Consider the following 21,021-nt stretch of genomic DNA (forward strand, 5'->3'; position numbering starts at 1 on the left):
GGTGTTCACGGACAACACTACCGCCATGTGGTACTGCAACAAACAAGGTGGGGTGGGGTCGTGGACCCTTTGCCAGGAGGCTCTGCGCCTCTGGCAGTGGCTGGCACATCAGGGCGTGACCCTGGTGGGTTCAACACCTGGCAGGTTCTCTGAACGCCAGGGCAGACGAGCTCAGCCGAAGTTGCATGATGGATCACGGATGGCGTCTGAACTCGGACGTGGCGCAAGGCCTCTTTCTGCAGTGGGGAGAGCCTTGGTTAGATCTATTCGCCACCGAAGAGAACGCTCAATGTCATCAGTTCTGTGCGTTGGAATTTCCAAAGCGGCACTCGCTCAGGGATGCTTTTCGGCGCGAGTGGAGTTGCGGTCTGTTGTACGCCTTTCCGCCTATACCACTTCTGCCCAGAGTGCTGAAGAAAATCAAGCGCGACTGGGCCCAAGTCATCCTGGTGGCTCCGGACTGGGCGCGAATGTACTGGTATCCCGAGCTACTCAGTATGCCAGTCGATCCCCCGATTCGTCTGCCTCTTCAGGAGGACCTTCTGTCGCAGCAGCAGGGGACGGTCCTCCACCTGAACCTGTCCAGTCTCCACCTCCATGCTTGGAGATTGAGCAGCGACAGTTGAGGCCATTTGACTTGCCTCCTGAAGTCTGTAATGTCATTCTGGCAGTCAGGCGTCTCTCCACAAAGTCGGTATACGCCTGCAGGTGGAACAGCTTTGTGGCATGGTGCACAGCAAAGGCTGTGGATCCTCTCAATGCCCATCTTTCTGAGGTTCTCCTATTCCTTCTTTCTCTTGCCCAGCAGGGCTCTGCTCTGGGCACTATCAGGGGCTACCTTTCTGCCCTTTCCGCCTTCTTACGGCTACCTGATCAGCCTTCTTTGTTCAAGTCCCCCATTGTAAACAGATTCTTAAAGCGCATTACTCATATGTTCCCTCCTGTTCCTTTCGTGATGCCCCAGTGGGACTTGAACCTGGTTCTAACTTACTTGATGTGCGCTCCCTTTGAGCCGCTTCATAACTGTCCTCTACGTCTTCTTACGCTTAAGACTGCTTTCCTGGTTGCTATCACCTCTGCCAGGAGAGTGAGTGAGCTCCAGGCTCTTTCCTCTAAACCTCCTTTCCTTTCTGTCCATCCGGACAAGGTTGTGTTGCGTACAAAACCCTCTTTCCTGCCCAAGGTAGTCACAGCCTTCCACATCGGGCAGTCCATCACCTTGCCCACCTTCTTTCCGCCTCCGCATCCCTCGAAAGAGGAAGAGATGCTCCACCGTCTGGACCCAAAACGTGCGCTCTCTTACTATCTGGATCGCACACGCCAGTTCCGGGTGGATGACCATCTCTTTGTTGGTTACGTGGGCGCTAAGAAAGGATGGGCGTTGCACAAGCGGACCATCTCTCGGAGGATCGTGTTGTGCATCCAAGCGTGTTACTCCTTGGCTAAGAAGGAACCTCCTGTTGGGCTGAGGGCCCACTCCACTCGGGCCACGGCGACTACTACTGCCCTGGGCCGAGGAGTCCCCTTGCAGGAAATTTGTCAGGCAGCTACGTGGGCCTCGCTGCACACGTTCGCAAGACACTACCTCCTGGACAGCCAAGTCCGGAGGGATGGCTTCTTTGGCCGTTTCGTCCTCCAGGACTTTCTGGTGTGATTATTGGTTAGCAGACCCACCACCGGGGTTGGTATTGCTGGGGTATCTATTCTAAGGTAAGGAATCTATCACTAACGTGTCTCTTTCAGAAGCACAAGTTACTACTTGTGTAACGATATATCTGTAAGAGACATTAGTTAGTGATAGATTCCTTACCGACCCACCCATCCTCCCCGTTCTGCGAACCGATATCTACGGTTAAGGTCATCCCACTTCAGGGCCCTAGTTACATGGCACCAGTGTTGGTTTTTATCATGGCTCTGCGTTTCCGGCGCGGAAAAGCTGTGCATAAGAACTGACGTCAGCACGCGGAGGCGGTGTCTAAGTACTCCGACGACGTCATCACGGCGCCCACGACGCCGACGACAGACGCGGAGCCGCGGACGACGCATACCGACACGAATGGGTACTGCTACGCAAAAATTTCCGGATCCAGTCTGACGCCTGGGGATATTCTAAGATAAGGAATCTATCACTAACTAATGTCTCTTACAGATATATCATTACACAAGTAGTAACTTGTGCGACTGGTAATGGACGTTTGTTGGCCTATAGCCTCGTTGAGTCCCTTTTCAAGGTAGTGCTACGAATATGCCACGTAAAATACAGAAAGTGTGAAATAGAAAAGGCTATGGGCATTTGGGTGTCATACTTTAGCTGTCTTAGGGTCTCAGAATAATGTTTGAGGCCCATGTTCTTACACAGCTGGACCAGCCAGCGGGACCTAGGCCTCCTATAGGCAGGGCAAAAGAAAAGTACATGGACTTCGGTCTCCTCCACGTTCAGACACACGGGACAATCCCGACTGCGGCCGCCCGACCACATGGTGGTGAACGATCGGAGTGGAAGTGTCCAGTGTCTGAACTGGTTGTACAGTTTCTTTGCAAGGAGCGGTTGGATGTCATCCAATGCTAGTTCTAGCTGATATTCGAGTTTTGTATCCATAAACCTTTGAGATAGGCTCCCTGGGGAAGTGCTCCATAACTGGGTCATTTTTAGCTCTTTGTAGTGTTCAATTAATGTCTTTCTTGGGGTCACAGTACTAGAATCTAAAGCTGAGCATCACAAATGTTTCTCCCCAAGGCTTTGCATGTATTCCTTATGTGCGCTAGCCAAGGCAATTTTCCCGTACTGAGCATACTCATAACTTCTCTTAGTTCATCCCTATATGGTGCAAGCTCTGGGGTTCTCAACAGACGTCTCCAGAAGAGAAGTGGTCTTAGAGCTATTTCATCTGCTATGGGGCTAAGTCCAAGATCCATCCTAAGGGGGATTAGAGGGAAGCTAACAGCAAGTCACAGAAGCTGTCTAATGAAGGAGTTTTCTGTTGACGATAGAGGAGTGCTGGGGCAGTGTCCCCATAATTCTGCCCCGTACAAAGTTGCTCCCCTTGCCTGGACCTTATAAACTTCAGCTCCTGAACCTGTTACTTTGTGAGAGCATTTGTTGTATACCTTCCGAATGCCCCCTGATGCCTGGGCCAATTTTAGGTTAGCTTTTTTTTTATTTGTGCCCCCCAGTCCATTTTCTCGGTTAAAGTAATCCCGAGATATTCGAAAATGGTCATCCTTTTTAGCGCCATTCCATCTAGATAGGGGTTTGGGCAAGAGTAATGTTTGGCGTTGAAAACCATATATTTGGTTTTCTGTAAATTGATCTCCAAACCTTTCTTTTTACAGAAGGCACTAAATGCATCAGGACCCTTTGCATGCCCATGGGGGATTTTGGGAGTAAAAGGGTGTCATCTGCGAACATCAGGGCGGGTATCTTGCGGTTCGCTAACCGGGGTGCATCAATATCTTTTCCTTCCAGCAAGAATTCTATTAAACCGTTAATGAAAAGGGAAAAGAAAGATGGGGGCCAAGACAAAGCCTTGACGTACGCCTTTTATCAGCTGGGAAGGGGGCTGAGATCTCTCCGTTTTTGCCATACCTTATTTGGGTATAGTTTCCTTGATGCAGGCGTTTCATCTCGTGGCAGAGATGATCTGGCGCCCCTAAATCCTTTAGTATCTCTCACAATTTAACCCTCGGAACTAGATCAAAAGCGGATTTAAGGTCCAAAAAGATGAGATAGAGGCTGCCACCCTCGGTACTCACATTCTTCCAGAACAGAAGCTGTAGTCTGAAAATGTGATCAATGGTTGATATCTTTTTTCGAAGCCCAGCTTGGAGGGGTGTGAGTAGATTGTGTTCTTCTATCCAAGCCAGTAATCAGCCCAGAAGGGCACGTGCGTAGATTTTATGGCTTACATCAATCAGACTGATGGGGGCGATAGTTTGCTGGACTCAACGGGGAGCCCTTTTAAGGTGTCGCCTACGCAGTGCGCATGCGCTGCATAGGAAAAAGACCTTAAGCTATCGCTTCATCTTTTGTCCCAAAAACGTGCGCGTGTTCATTGCCTTCAACTGCAACACGTGCACGTTTGGCGATTCCCTTGCGGGAGAAAGCTTGTCACCATAAGTTTGTAATTAACTTACAAACACATGGTTCTCCTGGTTCGCTCCCGCAAAGTAAACGCTTTGTGTGCGGTCCGCCGCACTCCCCTCAACCCTACCAAAGTGTGAGGCGCGCTCGCTTGTTTCTTTTACCAAAGTACAGCAAACTTGGCATGATGAAAACACTGTTTCTCCAGTATTAGGGTGTCTTTCATAGGTTCTGTAGCTTTAATATTCCCCGTCGTCGAATTGGGAGTCCCACGATAAATAAAATAGCAATAACATACCTATAACATATGTATGTAAATACATACCACATGAAATAATACTAGAAAATACATAATAAATACTCAAAAACAATTCCTACATAGGAATACATGGTAGAGAGAGAAAACACTTGTAACAAATTCCTGTCGTTATGTTAGTCCAAACTGCAGCCAATCAGGCGCCAGCACTCTTCCAGAACCTTCTCCTCAGAGCTCAGACCCTCAGATTTTCTACCGCACGTCGTCTGAAGGGAGTCTCCCTGAGCTCTGCTCAGTTTTCTCAACTTCTTCAAGTTTTCCAGTCTTCTCAGCATGTTTTCAAGTAAGAAGTCTTTATTTAGACCTTGCTCTTCTTGTCGAAATTGCGTCTTTACTCAGAGGACCCCCACAAGAAGTGCATTTATTGTCTTTATCCTGACCATGAGGTTGGTAACTGCAAGTTTTGCAGGACTTTCATTACAAAGACCCTTAAGTACAGAGAAGGCCGTCTCCTCATTTGGCTCCAGTGACTTACAGATAAGGATTCGGCACTGTCAGATGCAGAAAGTTTGCAATCTGGACCTTCTAAAGCAGCCTCCAAACGTAGTAGTGTGCAGGATATGCCTTCACCTTTTCTAAAGAGGAAGAAACTTTCCCTCTCTGTGGCTCCTGCGGTATCTTCACCACCTTCTACTACCTCTACGCCCACAATACCTGGCTCCCAGGCGTCTCCTGCTGCCTCCCATCAGGTTTCTGCTGCGATACATGTTTCGTCGTCGACGATCGTCCCGACGACGAGATCAGCTGTCTCCGGAACGGCGACAGTGACGACGACAACAGCCTCCAGATCGTCATCGACGGCTACGTCGACGTCTTCCATGTTGACAAAGCTATCGCTTAGCTTTAAGACTGTCTCGTCGACGATACCTATTGCCTTGTCGTCGACAAAGAAATCTGCTTCGTCGTCAGCAAAGTCATCGTTGACGAAAGCTCACAAGAAATCTTCGTCGTTGGTCCCGTCGACGACGGCTCCGTCGACGACGCCTTCACCGACGACTTCGTCGACGAGCTTACCGTCTACGATGGTTCAGTCGACGGCGGCTTCGTCGACGGTGGATTTTTCTGCAACAACTTCGTCGACGCCTCTGCCAGCATCGTCGTCAGCACCGTCGTCGACACCGTCGACGGTGATTCCTTCATCGTTTGCTTCATTGCCTTTGGTGCCCTTGTCTTCCACCGGGTCTGGCTCTTCCACCGCTGACCCCTTGCACCATCGTCGTCAACGGCCAGTGGACCAACTATCCATCCCAGATCCTTAGCCTCCCTCGCCTATGTTCGCCACGGGCTCTGAGCAGGATTCTGACTCTGAAAATGATGTGGGTGATCCTTCAGAGTGGCACGCAGTCCTTCGGATCTGATTATTAAGTGCCAGGATTATGGTGATGATGATGACGACGACCAGTATTCTCAGGCAGAGAACCACTCTGTACAAGTTCCAACTGTGACACTGCCTTTGTCGCTCATCTCCTATCTCCAACATATGTTGGATGACTACAACCGGCGTTTCCCGCCTTCTCCACAGGGTTCACCTATGCCTCATGTGCCTGCGGCTGCGGCGGCTCCTGTCCCTGTTCCGGCGCCATTGCCACCAACGCCTTCACCACAGGTTCAGACGTCAGTGAAGATGCACACTACGGTGTACCTGGTTGATGATGACGTCATCCCAGAACGGGAAGATGGAGAAGTCCATGATGATGATGATGACGCCGCCACCCACATGGCTGAGTGGGACGACTACCAAATCCAGATGCCGTCCCCTCCTCCGGTAAAGCCCGGGGATTCGCCTCCGGTGGACAATGCAAGTTTCCATCAGCTGATGGATAGAGCGGCCCAGCGCTTCAAGTTGCCTAGAATCCAGAGGGAGGAGGACTGTTTCCTCTATGATTTTAAAAATCAACCATTCAAGCAAGTCCACACTAAACCCATCATAGACTTTATATGGTCTGAAGGGGTGAAGCTCATGCAAACTCCAAATTCGCTGCCAGCTCAACTGCCTCGCCGTGAGAAAAAAAAAGGAGCCTATCGGTTCTCCAGCGTACCTTGTCGCTCATCCAAAGCCTGACACAGTGGTCACTCAAGCTGCACAACGTCGTTCCCAGAATCCGGCATCTCCAATTTCAGCTCCTCCGGATCGGGAGGGTCGTCGCCTGGACGCTATTGGACGCAAATTCTCTACTATGGCATCCACTACGGTGAGGGCGGCTAATGCTTTAGCCGTCTTCGGTCGCTACGACCGCCAGATGTCGTCGGACTTGTCTGCCCTGGTGAACCTCATCCCTGACGCTTCCAAGGCTGAAGCTTTAAAGATTCTGCAGGACGGAGAGAGGACATTGGAGGAAATTATTGATTGCGCATTTGACATTGCGTGCACTGGCTTTCGTCAGCTTGCTGGGGCAGCAGTCTTGCGGAGGCAGGGTTGGTTACTGTAGGAAGGTGGATATCTGACTATGGTTACCCCCAACTTTTTGCCTAGTGTTTTGCTGGTTTTCGACATAGTTGGCCTGGGATCATGCTATTCAGGACCCCAGGCTTCCTGCTCTCTCTGTTAAAATGGACTCCATGTACCTTAGGTACATAACTAATTGGTATTGGGTCACTCTTGTAAGTCCTTGTACAGTGTACCATAGGTACCCAGGGCATAAGTGCACCCAAGGCCTACCAGGGGCTGCAGCATGTATTATGCCACCCCTGGCTGGCCCTCCAAATCTGACACAACTGGCTGATCAATCAGCTGGGGCAAGGTGGTGTAATCACCCTTTGCTTTAGATATAGTATACCTATATCTAAACCTAAAATGGACACATATACTCCTATAAATCACTCCTATGGCAGCCCTTAACAATCCTAGAGGCAGAGTGCTTGGAATTATGTGAGATAGTTCTCTGGCATGAGCTGAGCCTGTCTGCAGCTTTCGGAATTAAGTCCTTTAGCTGTTTCCATGATAACGCTATACCATATACTCTTAAGTGCATTATAATCCTCGTGGTTATTGCCAACTTTGGCATAGCATTATCAAAACATGTCGAGTAAGGTGTCATACGAATTTGAATACTACCCCATCGCCAATTCTGGCGACAGGGGTAGCATTCCACCCTTTTAGAGGGACACGACATGTATGTAACTGTGAACCCCGGTTAAAATTAACTCGAGTCTCTGCATCACAAAATGGATGCTGCCACCACAGACACAAGTCTGACCTCCTGCTGCTGGGAGTCCTTCCAGCGAGGGAGGCTTGGACAAAGGATTTCCTACCTTGGGAGGTGCTAGCACCACCCCAGACAGGATTTTGTGTATTAGGTAGGACAGGCCTGAAAGGAATGAGACATGCCTGGGGCACACAAGGTGCCCTGTGCATACACCGGTTCAAACCAGTTGCTGGGGCACTCCAGCCCCAATTCTGGCGCGAAACCGGACAAAGGATAGGGGGTGTAACCACCCCCCTTCCTGGTCCTACCCATAGGAGGGACCTAGTCATAGTACAGCCCCCTTTAGGAGAATAAAGGTAGGAGCTGGTCCTATTCCAAATTGGATTATCCTGATTTGAGACTCTACAAGAAGAAACTCTGGACTTCGACGTTTTGCTCCACAGAAGACTGAAGAAATCTCCCTTGTGGCCAAGGAGTGACCACCCTGCACAAGCAGGCACCATCAAGCGTTCCAGCGGTTCAATTTGTCGTCTTCCCGAGTGGATCCAGACTTCAGAGCCCGACCGGACCCGGACTTCCAGACCTCTCCGACCTCTACCTACATCTGCAGCACAGCTGAGATCCGTGGGTGCGACAAGACACGTGGGACCGGCCATCTTGGAGAAACTGCACTTCGCTTCCAGCACGACTTCAGAGGCATCCTCGATGAAGTGCTTTGGGGATTGAGAAGCCTCAGCGCCGAGCAGCTCCTGCACAGAAGATCAGCCCTGCAGCATCCACGAGATCTGCGTGGGGCCCTTTTGCTTGATTGCTGCTCGACGCGTTGTCTGGTCACTTGCCGGATGGCTAGTGGCCTCCTAGACGACGATCCTTGAAATCCACACCGCTGGTCTGGTTGCTCCAGACTGGCCCCTGCTTCCCTGTAAAGGAGAAGCACCCCGGACCCTCCTGGTCTGCACCAGACGCCTTTTCCACTCACCGCGTGGGTTGCCTTTGCCAAGGCCTGTTGATGCCGAATCCGGATCCAACACCGCCGACGGCGAGAGCCTGCGAGGGACTGCTCGTGCCTCCATCCTGGTCGTCGAAGACACCACCTGGCCCATGTGGCTGCAGAGTCAAGCGTCCATTCTTCACCTGATCGCGACGACAGCATCTGGTCCCTTCCTGGTTCCACTCCAGTCACTGGCTAGTGACTGTGAACATTGTCCCCTCTGCTTTCAGGTCTTCATCTTCCGCGATCCACCCTTGGGTCGCTCCGGACATCTTCCTTCTGGCCGCCTGCAGCATCTTTTCTTCCAGGCTCCATACACACTTTGACACCTATGCACCCGCAGCCCGTGGGTGAGGTAACAAGAGCATTTCGGTGCTTAAGGGTAGATTGACTCTCCTAGTGTCCAGATTTCCAATCGTTTTAGTCCTAGCTAGTCGGAACTGTCTAATACTTACCTTTTGTTCGTAATTTGTACTGTCCATTGACTTTGTTACGCATCTCGCGTTTGAGTTCACACTCTGCACACCTTCCCGTGGGTCTCCTATTACTAGGCTTTCCTGTTTTCAGTTTCTATTTTTGGTAAATTCTGTGGGGTTTTTTCAGTGTTTTCCAGTGATTTCCATACCTCCAAAAAACAGTGCTTTTCAGTGTTTACTCATTTTTGCGCCATAAAAAACAACTGAAACGGTGTTTTGCCGGTGGTTATGGAACGCTTTGCTTTTATGATTGCTTTTTCAATTTTTCCTCAGAAATTGTATACTGCTCTACATTTCAGAAGCTTAATAAAGTCATGAAATACTTTCCATTGTCCTTTGATTCTGCAGCTCAGATTTAACAAGCATTTGCAATGCAATAGGTCTTGCATGTATGTGAGTTTAAGCTATTGGCATTGTAAATGACAAAGCCTTTTATTTATGTTTTAAAAACAAAAATAAAGGGCATTATGTTATGGAGTGTATGTATGTGGTGTGCTGTGGAATTATGTGGGTTGGATTGGATGAGTTAGTTGTGTAATTGTGTGGAGTGGAACTGTCTGGTGTGTAGTTGATTTTTGGATTGGAATTATGTGGATACTAGTTATCTGGAATTGAATGTATTGTAATTATGTGGAGTGGGGTTCTGTGTTTGAGTGCAAATATGTGGAATGGTATTTTGGGTTGTGGTTGGTATGTAGTGGAGTTTAATGACGTGGTGTGCTGTTGATGGCTGCCTTCTATTGTACAGAAAAGCCTATAAATATTTATAAAATTACAAAATACATGCTGTAAACAGCTAAACATTATTGCACTTAGTAAAGATATGCTCTTCCCACCTTAATAAAACAAAGAACTCTTCCCACTGTAATAAAACAAAGAACTTTGTTGTGTGTCTTTTTTTGGTAGAACTTTGCACAGAATGCCTATTACTTAGCGAGTCACGTAGCGCCGCTGGAAAGGAAGTTTCATGTACCAGCTCAACACTTTAAAAACAATGTTTTGTAGCATACCGCCATACTCAGTACCAATGTATTGCACTTTGAGATCTTACATGTGCCACCAGTGCACTGCAGTTAGACGTGTTATAGGTGCCATCGCGCACTGCACTCTGATATGTCACATGAACAGCCAGTGCACTGCAGTCAGATGTTATAGGCACCACTGTGCAGATTGTTCTGCTTTCATATCACACGCACCAACAACCAGAGATAATGTGATTGCTGCCCTAATTTTAGTTAATGTGACCCCCTCCTTCTGTCCTACAATCTCAGGTGTTCCAGTGCAACCCTGTGCTACATACAAACGCAGATGGGGAGATGCGCCCAAATGTTAATGCAGTTACTGCCTTTAAGTGAAGATTCCCTAGAATGGCTGCCCTTCAGACAATCCCAGTACTGTCTGTATCAACACTTCCCACTTTCTGGCGCCGGTAACACTGCCTGTGTTTGAAGGACTGCATTCATTTCCCTAAAGTTGAATTCAGCAATTTTTGGGAGGGTGGGCCTGCATGTTTGACCTCTGGGGCTACTCCTTGCTGTGGTAATAAGCGGTGTGCCCCCTGCCGTCCTTGGGGGGACTTTTATCTGGCTTCAAAATGATTCAGGTGGAAATATGTTATTGTTTTCTCCTTTTGTTGTCCTTCAGTTCAAAAACGATGTTGCATTAAACAAAGGGAAGGAACTGTAAAGGAAGACTATAGCTGGGCTCTGCACGTATCGACTTTTATTCTGGTAAAAAATTTGAATAGATTAAAATAAAAGTGTGCTAGTGTCGCCTGGACATTTTAAACCCCTGCTGTGTAACAGCCTTTCCCCAAAAAATGTGAAGGCCATCATTATGTCAGAAAGTCCTAGAAATGATGAATTTCCTACAAAGTGTCCACTATAAGCAATCTGACTCACTTTTCAAATACTGGATGACAAATGCCAATTCAAGCATACATGCATGCACCACACAATCACACAGAAAGTGACAAGCACACTGAAAACAGGGTACACTTGCACAATCTGACACTCTCACGCACATGGCTTCACCTACACAAATATCACACACACATCACATAATATACAAGCACAGGCTTGTACTTCCACAGGTGTATGTCCCTCAATTACCATGGTGAGTAAACAGCAACGGAGCTGGGGAGAGTTCCAGACACTCGGCGGCTGTGACAAGACCCCTTGAAAGGACGCGCAGCTTTGCTTCTGACACCATTGAAACATTTGCTCTCTCTTCACGCCCCTGCTGCTGGCTGCGAAAAGAGAAGTTGCTGTTTCTGTAGCTCCTTTGTCACACTCTGCCCGCACTGAATGAGGGTTCGTATTTTCAAAAACACCTGACTCCACTGCGCGCACACAACTCCCATGCACCTATAAGTCACCTGTACACACATTACTCGCCTGCACACACATAACGACTGCATACCTCACTCCGACCCTCATACACACTCTTGGCTCCTCTCCTGCACAGACCTGACTCTACCTTGCACACACCACGCTCTCCTGCAAAAACCTCATTCCCTTACACACAGTGATTTCACAGCAGTCACTTTAATCCCAGGCACACAACTCACGCTTAACACGGCCCCTCTGTACACAAAGCACTGCGTTAGATATCGCTTATTCCGCTTCACACTCAACACTGGTCTACGCATCTCATCCTTTTTCACACACCTCACTCCCCTTCACACACCCCATTCTCCTTCTTCCTCAAACTCACTCACACATCTCAACCCTGCTAACACTTCACTCGTTTGTAAATACCTCAGTCCCCTGTGCACACCTCACTCCTCTACATTACATACCACACACACACTTACACATGCTGTACACACCTCTCAAATTCTCATAGCCCCCCCTGCTTCCAGTCAGAGCTCACTCGCCCTCCGAGTGAACCTCGCCGACCTGCACTCCTCTCTTCTCCGACATACTCCTCGCCCCATTCACTTTCACAATCAGCACTCTCCCCCACACCTATCTCCTCTTCTCACGGACACTTCTCTCACCTACACATGCCCGACTCTTTAGTGCACACCTCTCGCTTCTGCTCGCTTTTCTCCTCTGCTCACACGCACCTTCTTTTGCACACACAGTCTTCTGTTCACGTCTCACGCCTCCTCTGCGCAAACCCTGCCCTGCTAAGCACACTTCGGCCGCTCCCTGCTCACATCTTGGTCTTCACTCACTTCATCGCTACACTTTATTTCCAAACGGTGCACATCTCGTGCGCTGGTGGGTGGGCTCAAAGGCGGGAGCTCGCGAGCAACCCATGACTCCCAACCCTACTGTAGTGTATGCAACACTGCATGAAACAAATGCAATGTTCGCAAATGTTCTGCATGTGCAGGTGTCTTAGGATGGGACGAAGCCCCCCTTCTAGGGGGGGGGGACTTTTTAACAACAGAGTTCACCAAGTAACACATGTGAGGAGGGGGCTCCCCTGGGACTCATCCAGCTCTGGTCTAGTTCAAGCCTTGGTCTACGCTGATTATCCACAGACCCGCTACACAGAGCAATGCCAGTATTTCGACCGTGGCGCAAGTAGCTGTTTGCACATTGCATTCAAGACAGTGAAACTTTGGAGCTCTCGAGCTCACCTACGCAACCCAAATCTTAATGGTGGGCCCGAAGCAAAATATACAGATTGCTACAGTTATCCTCCTTGTGCTGGCGAAGCGGGTTTGCACAGAGCCGCCCGCTCGAGCGAACACAGTAATGCTCCAGCACAGCCCCATCTAGGTCTGCAATAAACCAGGCAGCAGAATCAACCCCATTCTTTGAGAGACCCCCGTCCTGCCTCCGAGAGGATAGAGCTCTGCCCACATACCGGCACCAGTCCCTGCTCTCTGCAGACCTGGACGGGAAAACGAATAAGTCAGGAGATAGCAAGGGAGCTACTCTGACTGTGCTGAGCGCCCAGAAACAGACTCGAGGGGGATAGAAAAACTAGAAGGGTTACTGAAGACCGCACTGTGCCCACGCACTGCCAGCTCAGCAGGACCGAGGTGAATAAATAATATCTGAGCCTTGTGCACAGCCATAACAAACTCGATTGCTGGGAAAAGAAATGGTTACTCGTGGACCCATGACCCAGCCACTGCCATTAACGTCATGTTAAGTAAATGGTCTTTTTAAAGACCTGTGAACTTGTGAAGTACTTGGGTGCAGCCGTCATGAGACAGACGGCAGACCGCAACAGCTCATCTCCCCCCCCACGTGAGCCAAGCAGGGGGCCTGGTGTTGCTCTGGCCCTTGGGCCATTCACACCTCGGCTCCCTGTGTGCAGAAGCATTGTTTTCTCCAGACACCTCCGCGCCAGGCAACCACAAACAGGCCAATGTTTGTGATGCTTTGGCTCCATCAAGTGGCCAAGTGCCGCAACAACTACGAAAATACTGCGAAAATCAGTGACACTCGGTTTAAACCAGGTCAGCTGATTTTCATCCGGGAGAGTATTATCGAGTACATTCGGTTTAAACCGAATTCCGGACAGCCTACGTATTACTTACCTCAGGTTAGTATAGTGTAGTCTCAGCGATCCTACAGCCTCTGGACAGCTCCTTTCCTTCTATCGATTTCCTTATACCATTTACTTAGTATATGGTTTGTCGTGCCCCTGGGGCACCATTGTAATTTGTGCAACTTATCGTATTTTTCTTAAGAGTCTTGTGATGTGCTTAGCCCTCTGATCTCATAAAGAGTTCAGAGGTGTTTGTTAGTTAATAAATATCTTGTTTATTTTCATAACTACCTGTGTGGTGTCCTTTCATTTGGTATTCAAGGGGTTATATGTGGTAAAACAGCTTGCTTCACATGCCAAAAGAGTTTAGCCTAAGACTGCTTTGTCCATGCTACCATTAGGATAGCTGGTCTATAAGGTTGACTTACAACCAATCACCATAAGGGTTGTTTGGACTGATATATGATGCTCACTAGTTCTAGTGATCACCTTGTATCAGGCCAACTTCTCACAGTTACAGTTCACCTCTTTCCGCCAGGAGTAACAATCCAAAATCCGGGATATGCCGTACGACGGTGAGTCGCTTTTTGGAGCACACATAGATGAGGCTTTGCAGTCCATTAGAAAAGACACTGATACTGCTAGCTCATTTGTGACTTTACAGTTTCGGAAGCAGCCATTTCGGGGTGCGCGCGGACGCGGCACCTTCTCAGCTTTTCGTGGAGGAAACACTCCATATCGCTCCTACCACCAAGGTAACAAACATTACTCATCCAACCAACAGCAGTCCACCCGACAGCAGTCGTCCAAATCGTACAGGGGAAAATCCTCATATAGAGGATCCACTCCCAAACGTCAATGACTTAAGTATCCCCCCCCCCGTGTTGGAGGTCGAATCTCTCTGTTCTTTTCTCAGTGGTCCTCCATCACCTCAGACTGCTGTGTTCTGGACATTGTGACAAAGGGCCATGCTCTAGAGTCCATCAAGATTCCTCCTCCCACTCCACCGTCTGGCCTGCCACCTCCCCACCTCAAGGAGTTTTTCCATCAAGTTTGTCTTCTACTTCAGAAAGGTGCCTTTGAAGTGGTACCCAAGTCTCAGAGAGGAAAGGGTTTCTATTCCCGTTTCTTCCTAATACTCAAGAAGACGGGAGATTGGCGACCGATTCGGGATTTGCGAGCGCTCAACAGGTACCTCAAGAGCCAATCCTTCTGCATGCTTACACTAGTAGAGATCCTGCGTCTTCTCTCCATGGGCGACTTCATGACCACCATCGACCTTCAGGATGCTTACTTCCATGTCCCAATTCTTCAAAAGCATCGGAAGTACTTGCGCTTCCGGGTGGGACGGAGAGACTTCCAGTTCAAGGTGTTGCCCTTTGGCCTCTGGTCCGCCCCTTGTGTCTTCACGAAAGTATTGGCTCCAGTAGAGGCTTACCTGCGTCTCAGAGGCGTCCAAATCTTTACATATCTGGACGACTGCCTCCTCAAGTCTCCGTCTCGCAAACAGCTGCTTCAACACACTTGTCTTTGTCAGGATGTGTTTCGATATCTCGGCCTAGCCATCAATGCTGACAAGTCTCAGGTCGAACCAGCTCAAAGTAGGAATTTTCTGGGAGCAACATTAGACAGAATGCTTTCAAAGGCATTCGTGTCCCAAGAGCGTCAACAAAAGACCCTCCGCTTGGTGTCTCTGATTCGGGCAAGACTGTCTGTTTCTGTCCGGATCTTAATGTCATTTCTGGAGATGGCATCGTCTTGTATTGCACTGATCCCAAATTGTAGACTATGGACTCTCCCCATTCAGGAGGAATTGGACGTACAGTGGCGTCAGGTCACTGGTTCTTTCAGCGACCTTGTGGGTGTCACCGCTCGCATGAGGACAGCTCTCCAATGGTGGGCGCAACCATCCAACCTTGCGACAGTAACTTCTTTCCTCTCCACCATTCCAGAACTCACGCTCACAACAGACGCCTCATTAGAAGGCTGGGGTGCTCACCTTCAAGACCTCTCCATCAAAGGCAAATGGTCTCTGCTTCAACGCTCCTGGCACATCAACAGACTGGAGTTGATGGCAATTTTTCTGGCACAAAAGTCGTTCCTTCCTGTGATTCAAGGGGAATCGGTGCTCATTCAGACGGACAACACCACCAGTATGCACTATGTCAACAAGCAGGGCGGAACCAGGTCTCCAATCTTGTCTCGGCTGGCTCAGTCGATCTGGGATTGGGCAATCCGTCATCAAGTTACCCTGGCGGGGGAGCATCTGCCGGGCGTCTCCAACATCCTAGCGGATTTCCTCAGCAGGTCCGCGTCATCGACCCACGAGTGGGAGTTGCATCAACCAACTCTCAAACTCGTTTTTCAACGATGGGGTCGTCCGTCTCTGGATCTCTTTGCAACACCGGAGAACCGGATATGCCCATCTTACGCAAGTTGGCATCCCCACCACAGGTCGTGCGGGAACGCCCTTTTGATGAATTGGTGCGATCTATTTGCCTACGCTTTTCCTCCGATTCCGTTGGTGCCTCGTGTGCTGTGGAAGATGCGGAGGCAGCCCTGCCACATTCTCCTGATCGCCCCCTGATGGCCCCGACAGGCGTGGTTCTCGGAGTTGCTCCTTCTGTCCCAGTGCGAGCCCATCCTCCTTCATCCTCGACCGGACCTCCTCACAATGGACAAGGGTCAGATTTGCCTTCCGAACCCCTCCTCTCTACAAATATCGGCCTGGAACCTGAGAACTTTGAATTTGCGCATTTAAATATCTTGCCGGAATGCAGACATTCTCGCTCAGGCCAGAGCTCCGTCTACCATTAAGACTCAAATAGAAGAGGTTCTGCCATTGGTGCGAGGCTACTAATGCCCATCCTATCCATTCCACTCCAGAGCAGCTACTTCCGTTCTTTTTGGACCTGGCTCAATCCGGGCTTTCCCATGCTACTTTGAGAGTTTTCTTGGCAGCCATCTCTCGCTTCCGGCTGGATGGCTCCTCCTCTCTGTGCTCTTCCAGGGTTATTCGTCTGTTCCGGAAGTTCCCACCTCTTCGGCATCCTCCTCCCACTTGGCATCTCAATGTCGTCTTACCCCAACTAATGAAGGCGCCTTTCGAGCCTATCCATTGGGCGGACTTAAAGTTTCTGACCTGGAAGGTAGCCCTTCTCCTTGCTCTGAAATCATCTCATTGCTTGAGTGATCTTCACGCTTTCACAGTTAAACCTCCTTTTCTTCAATTCAAACCTGACTGTGTGGTGCTTCGCACCAACCCGACTTTCCTGCCAAAGGTGCCTACGGATTTTCATCTAAATGAGCCTGTTTTCTTAAAAACTTTCTTTGCCGATCCTCATCTCCGGCAGAGCAGCGATTGCACTCTTTAGACATCAAACGATGCCTTCAATTTTACATCAACAGGACAGCCCCTTTTCGCAGGTTCAATCAACTGTTCATTGCCTACGGACGCATGCGTAAAGGGCGCCCTGTTACCAAACCAACTATTGCACGTTGGATTTCTTCAGCCATTGTCTTCTGCCTTCAGCAGGCCGGCAAGCCTCTACAATCTTCAGTGAGGGCTCATTCCACCAGGGCGATGTCTTCCTCTACCGCCCTGTTTGCTGGTGTGCCGCTTCATCAGATCTTCCGAGCAGCCACGTGGTCCAACAGGCACACGTTCACGAAGCACTACTGCCTGGATGCCATCAACGAGGCTGATACAGCAGTGGGACAGGCAGTACTTCGTCATGTTTTCAAATAAGGTGAGCCTCGGTCTTCCCTCTTCCGCTATGGTTTTATAGGATTACTATCAGTACTTACATGACTGTATTATTATTATCTCTTTGGTTTCTCCATGCTGTTACATAGCAATCGAGCATCTTCGGCTGTTACTGCTCTCTATTCTATTCAAGCATGTGAATCTATGAAAGACACCCTAATACTGGAGAAGAACAATTGTTACTTACCTGTAAACGGGTGGTTCTCCAGTATTGGTGTCTTTCATAGATTCACATGCGACCTACCCACCTCCCCTCAGAGGCTCGCTTCTCCTCATTGACTCTTTTGTCACTCTTGTGCTACGAAAATCTGAGGGTCTGAGCTCTGAGGAGGTGGTTCTGGAAGGGTGCTGGCGCCTGATTGGCTGTAGTTTGGACTAACATAATGACAGGGATATGTTACAAGTGTTTTTTCTCTCTACCATGTATTCCTATGTAGGAATTGTTTTTGAGTATTTATTATGTATTTTCTAGTATTATTTCATGTGTTATGTATTTACATACATATGTTATTGGTATGTTATTTCTATTTTATTTACTGTGGGACTCCCACTTCGATGACGGGGAATATTCAAGCATGTGAATCTATGAAAGACACCAATACTGGAAAACCACCAGTTTTCAGGTAAGTAACAATTGTTCTTACTACCTTTCAGATCGCGTGTAACAAGGGAAAGAAATCTAATAGTCATGTGGTGTCTACTGTATGATTTTACCTTTACTGTGTAACTAACGCCTTCCATGCTGGTTTTGGTGAAATACCTTTTGTGAAAGCAAATTCACATGATAAAAACAGCATGGTAAAAGTCATATGCAAATCAACAGTGGCAATTATACCCTGATTACCAGGAGGGCACCACACGTGGCAATGTCACGATAAATAGCACAATGCACTCTTCGTGTACTATGGCAACATTTCAAAATATCAATACATTTATTCAGGAAGTAATTGAAATAAATATACCCCGTTATAGAAAAAAGGGTCTCTGTGGGAAGAGGCCTTTCAGACATAAGCAAATGTTTCAACTATTTTTTTAGTACATTTTGTTCACACCATATAACTGTGCAAAATTGGATCGTGATGTTATTAGTACCGTAGGGTCTTCAATTTTGGCTATTCCATACTCTTGTATTAAGGGGGTTGACTAGTTTCTCCTAAGAGCTTCGTACGTGGGACAGCAAAAGAGAACTATGTGCATAGAAACAAATAGTGGATTTATGGACATTATTTTGGCTGTACCTTTCACGGTTGGCGGCCTCAAGGGAGTTGATTATGATGGAATGGGTGTTTCCCGGAGGAAAACATTTTGGCAAAGGCATCGTATTTTTATAAATATGCATACATACCCCTTTGCAGGGATGTATATGTACGCCATGTTATTTTATGATATGCTTCAACAGGTGTTGGTCCGGATTATTCTGCCGCCTATGCATCTCATTATGACTGATTTCTAGTGCCCCCCCGCACCCTCTCTCCCCAAGAAACCACGAGAAGTGCAATTAACTTGATATTAAGGGCTGGTCGCCGGGTCTTCTTTTGTTATTTCCTTTTTGTTCCGTGTGGGCGCACCCCGTGGTTGAGTACTTGATTCATTGCCACATTGGTGCTACTCTAAATGATGCTTTGCTTCTCGCTACTATACACTGCTCTAGCCAATCCTGCTGTAGTTTCTCGATTCCACATGAAAACTCCAGTGCTGCATTTATGCCTGGTGTGCAAGAAAGCAGAGTGAGAGAGGGGACCCATGGGCAGTGCCCACCATCCTAATGGAGGAACAGTTTTGTGATCTTGGGTGAGATCCACCCCAAGCCATCTCTCTTTGTGTGTTGAGCTTTCTGTTTATCATTCTAGATGAGCCTGGATCATCTGTTGAGGAAGAGCCTGGTCCTTAGCGCATTCATTAATTCCAAGGGATTGTCTTTGCTAGATGTGGAATTCTGTACAAATGTGTTTCTTTGTTTGGTGAAGGATGAGCTGCTGAGGTGTACTAGTATGGAACTGTCCTTGGAGGAAGCATGGCCCTTTGTCATTGCTAACCGCAAATAGCTTGGGCTAAACACGAATAAGGTCCCAAAAGCGAGACCTATTAGCTATTGTTATAGATTGGAATGATTTCTTCCCCAACCCAGGTAGCTGGAATTGCCATACCTTGGAGGATGGTGTTGAACAGAGTCCACAAACAGGTTTCTGAGCTAAAGAGGTCTCCCGGGATCTTATCCAGCCCTGGTGCCTTTCCGGGGAGGATCTTGCCTAGAGCTTCCATGATCTCCTTTAGAGTGAACAGGGGGGTATCTTGTTTGGGAGGTTCTGGGCGGGATGGGGCCACTACCTCCACCCAACTTCCTTCTCAGTTGATTTGTTAAGGAATTTATAATGGGCTCTCCAAACTTCCTCCGCTATGTTTACTGAAATCGCTGGTTTGCCCTTGGTTGTTCCAGTGTTAATCAGATTCCAGAATGCCCGCATGTCATGATTTTCCAGGGCGATTCTTAGATTGACCCATTTTTCACACTCCCATTGCTTCTAGATTTTACCATGGCTAGTTTATAACTTGCTCTAAATAATAAAGAGCTTATAGAGCGCTCGGTAACGCCATCACGGCGTGTCCCCGCGCTGAAGCTATCATTGAAACAGCATAGGAGCCCAGGATCTATGCAGTGTATAGATGTGTTTTAAGCATAGCCCTAAACCGCAATTCACTGCTCTCCAGTCTCAGAGCAGGGGGAAGTTTGTTCCATTGTTGAGCTGCTTGGAGCGCAAAGGAGCGTCCACCCATTCTAGCCTTCCTAATCCTGGGGACTGTCAGCAATCCGGTACCCTCCGAACGGAGGGTCCTAGTAGGTTCATATCGGCTGACTAGATCCTTTAGGTATGTCGGTGACCTGTCCCAGACAATTCGGTGACAGAAGAGGAGGCACTTAAACAGCACACGCTTCTTCACAGGCAGCCAATGAAGCGCGTCCAGCGCCATTTTCGAGTTGGCTCTCCTGGGTCTTCTTAACACCAGTCTGACGGCGGAGTTCTGTATGACTTGTAGGCGGCCTATGCTGCCCTCGGTTGCCCCAAGGAACAGAATGTTTCCATAATCTAACCGCGAGGTCACCAGTGCCTGCGTTAGTGTCCTTCTGGCCGCTAAAGGAAGGAGGTCTAAAGTTTTATTTAGGGTCTTTAGTACTCCAAAACATTTGCCCACAAGACTCCTTATGTGGCCATCATATGAGAGAGAGGGGTTCATCCAGATTCCTAAATTCTTAGCCTCCTGACATGGTATAGGGGTAGGGCCCAGACATGAAGGCCACCACTCGGCTGACCAGTTTTCGCTTTTACCCCCTACCACCAGCACCTCTGTTTTAGAGCCATTGAGTTTTAAGCAATGGGCATCCATCCACTCTGCTAGTGCCTGCATACAGGATTTAAAGTTGTTAGGGGTGTTGGAGGTGTTCTGCGATGGGGAGATCAGCAGCTGGGTGTCGTCAGCGTACGACACCAATTCCACCCCAAATGAATGTACAACTTTCGCCAGGGAGGCCATGTATAGGTTAAAAAGAGTAGGGCTCAAAGCTGAGCCCTGAGGCACTCCCTGGTCTAGTGACATCTCCACTGAGCGGCATGTCCCTTGCTGTACCTGGAAACATCTTTCCGTAAGAAACGATTGCAGCCAGCACAGCGCAGGACCAACGACCCCGGCTTCGCTCAGACACCGTAGCAAGATGGAATGCGCTACGGTGTCAAAAGCCGCGCTTAGGTCGAGCATGATCAAGGCCATTGTATGACCTGCATCTGCCCCTGCT

At 48.7% G+C, this 21,021-nt stretch overlaps 1 protein-coding gene across 1 annotated transcript in view; it reads left to right on the forward strand.

Moving 5' to 3' along the window:
• TSPOAP1 (TSPO associated protein 1) overlaps positions 1 to 21,021 on the forward strand; it is a 2,768,302-nt gene that overhangs the window by 183,725 nt on the left and 2,563,556 nt on the right. The window contains exon 8 of the mRNA XM_086954028.1: positions 5,730 to 6,397. Within this exon, the coding sequence (XP_086810154.1) occupies positions 5,730 to 6,397 (668 nt within the window). The remainder of the gene's footprint in view (positions 1 to 5,729; positions 6,398 to 21,021) is intronic.

This window comes from Lissotriton vulgaris, chromosome 2_1 (genome assembly GCF_964263255.1).
Source record: "Lissotriton vulgaris chromosome 2_1, aLisVul1.2, whole genome shotgun sequence".
Classification (NCBI taxonomy): domain Eukaryota; kingdom Metazoa; phylum Chordata; class Amphibia; order Caudata; family Salamandridae; genus Lissotriton; species Lissotriton vulgaris.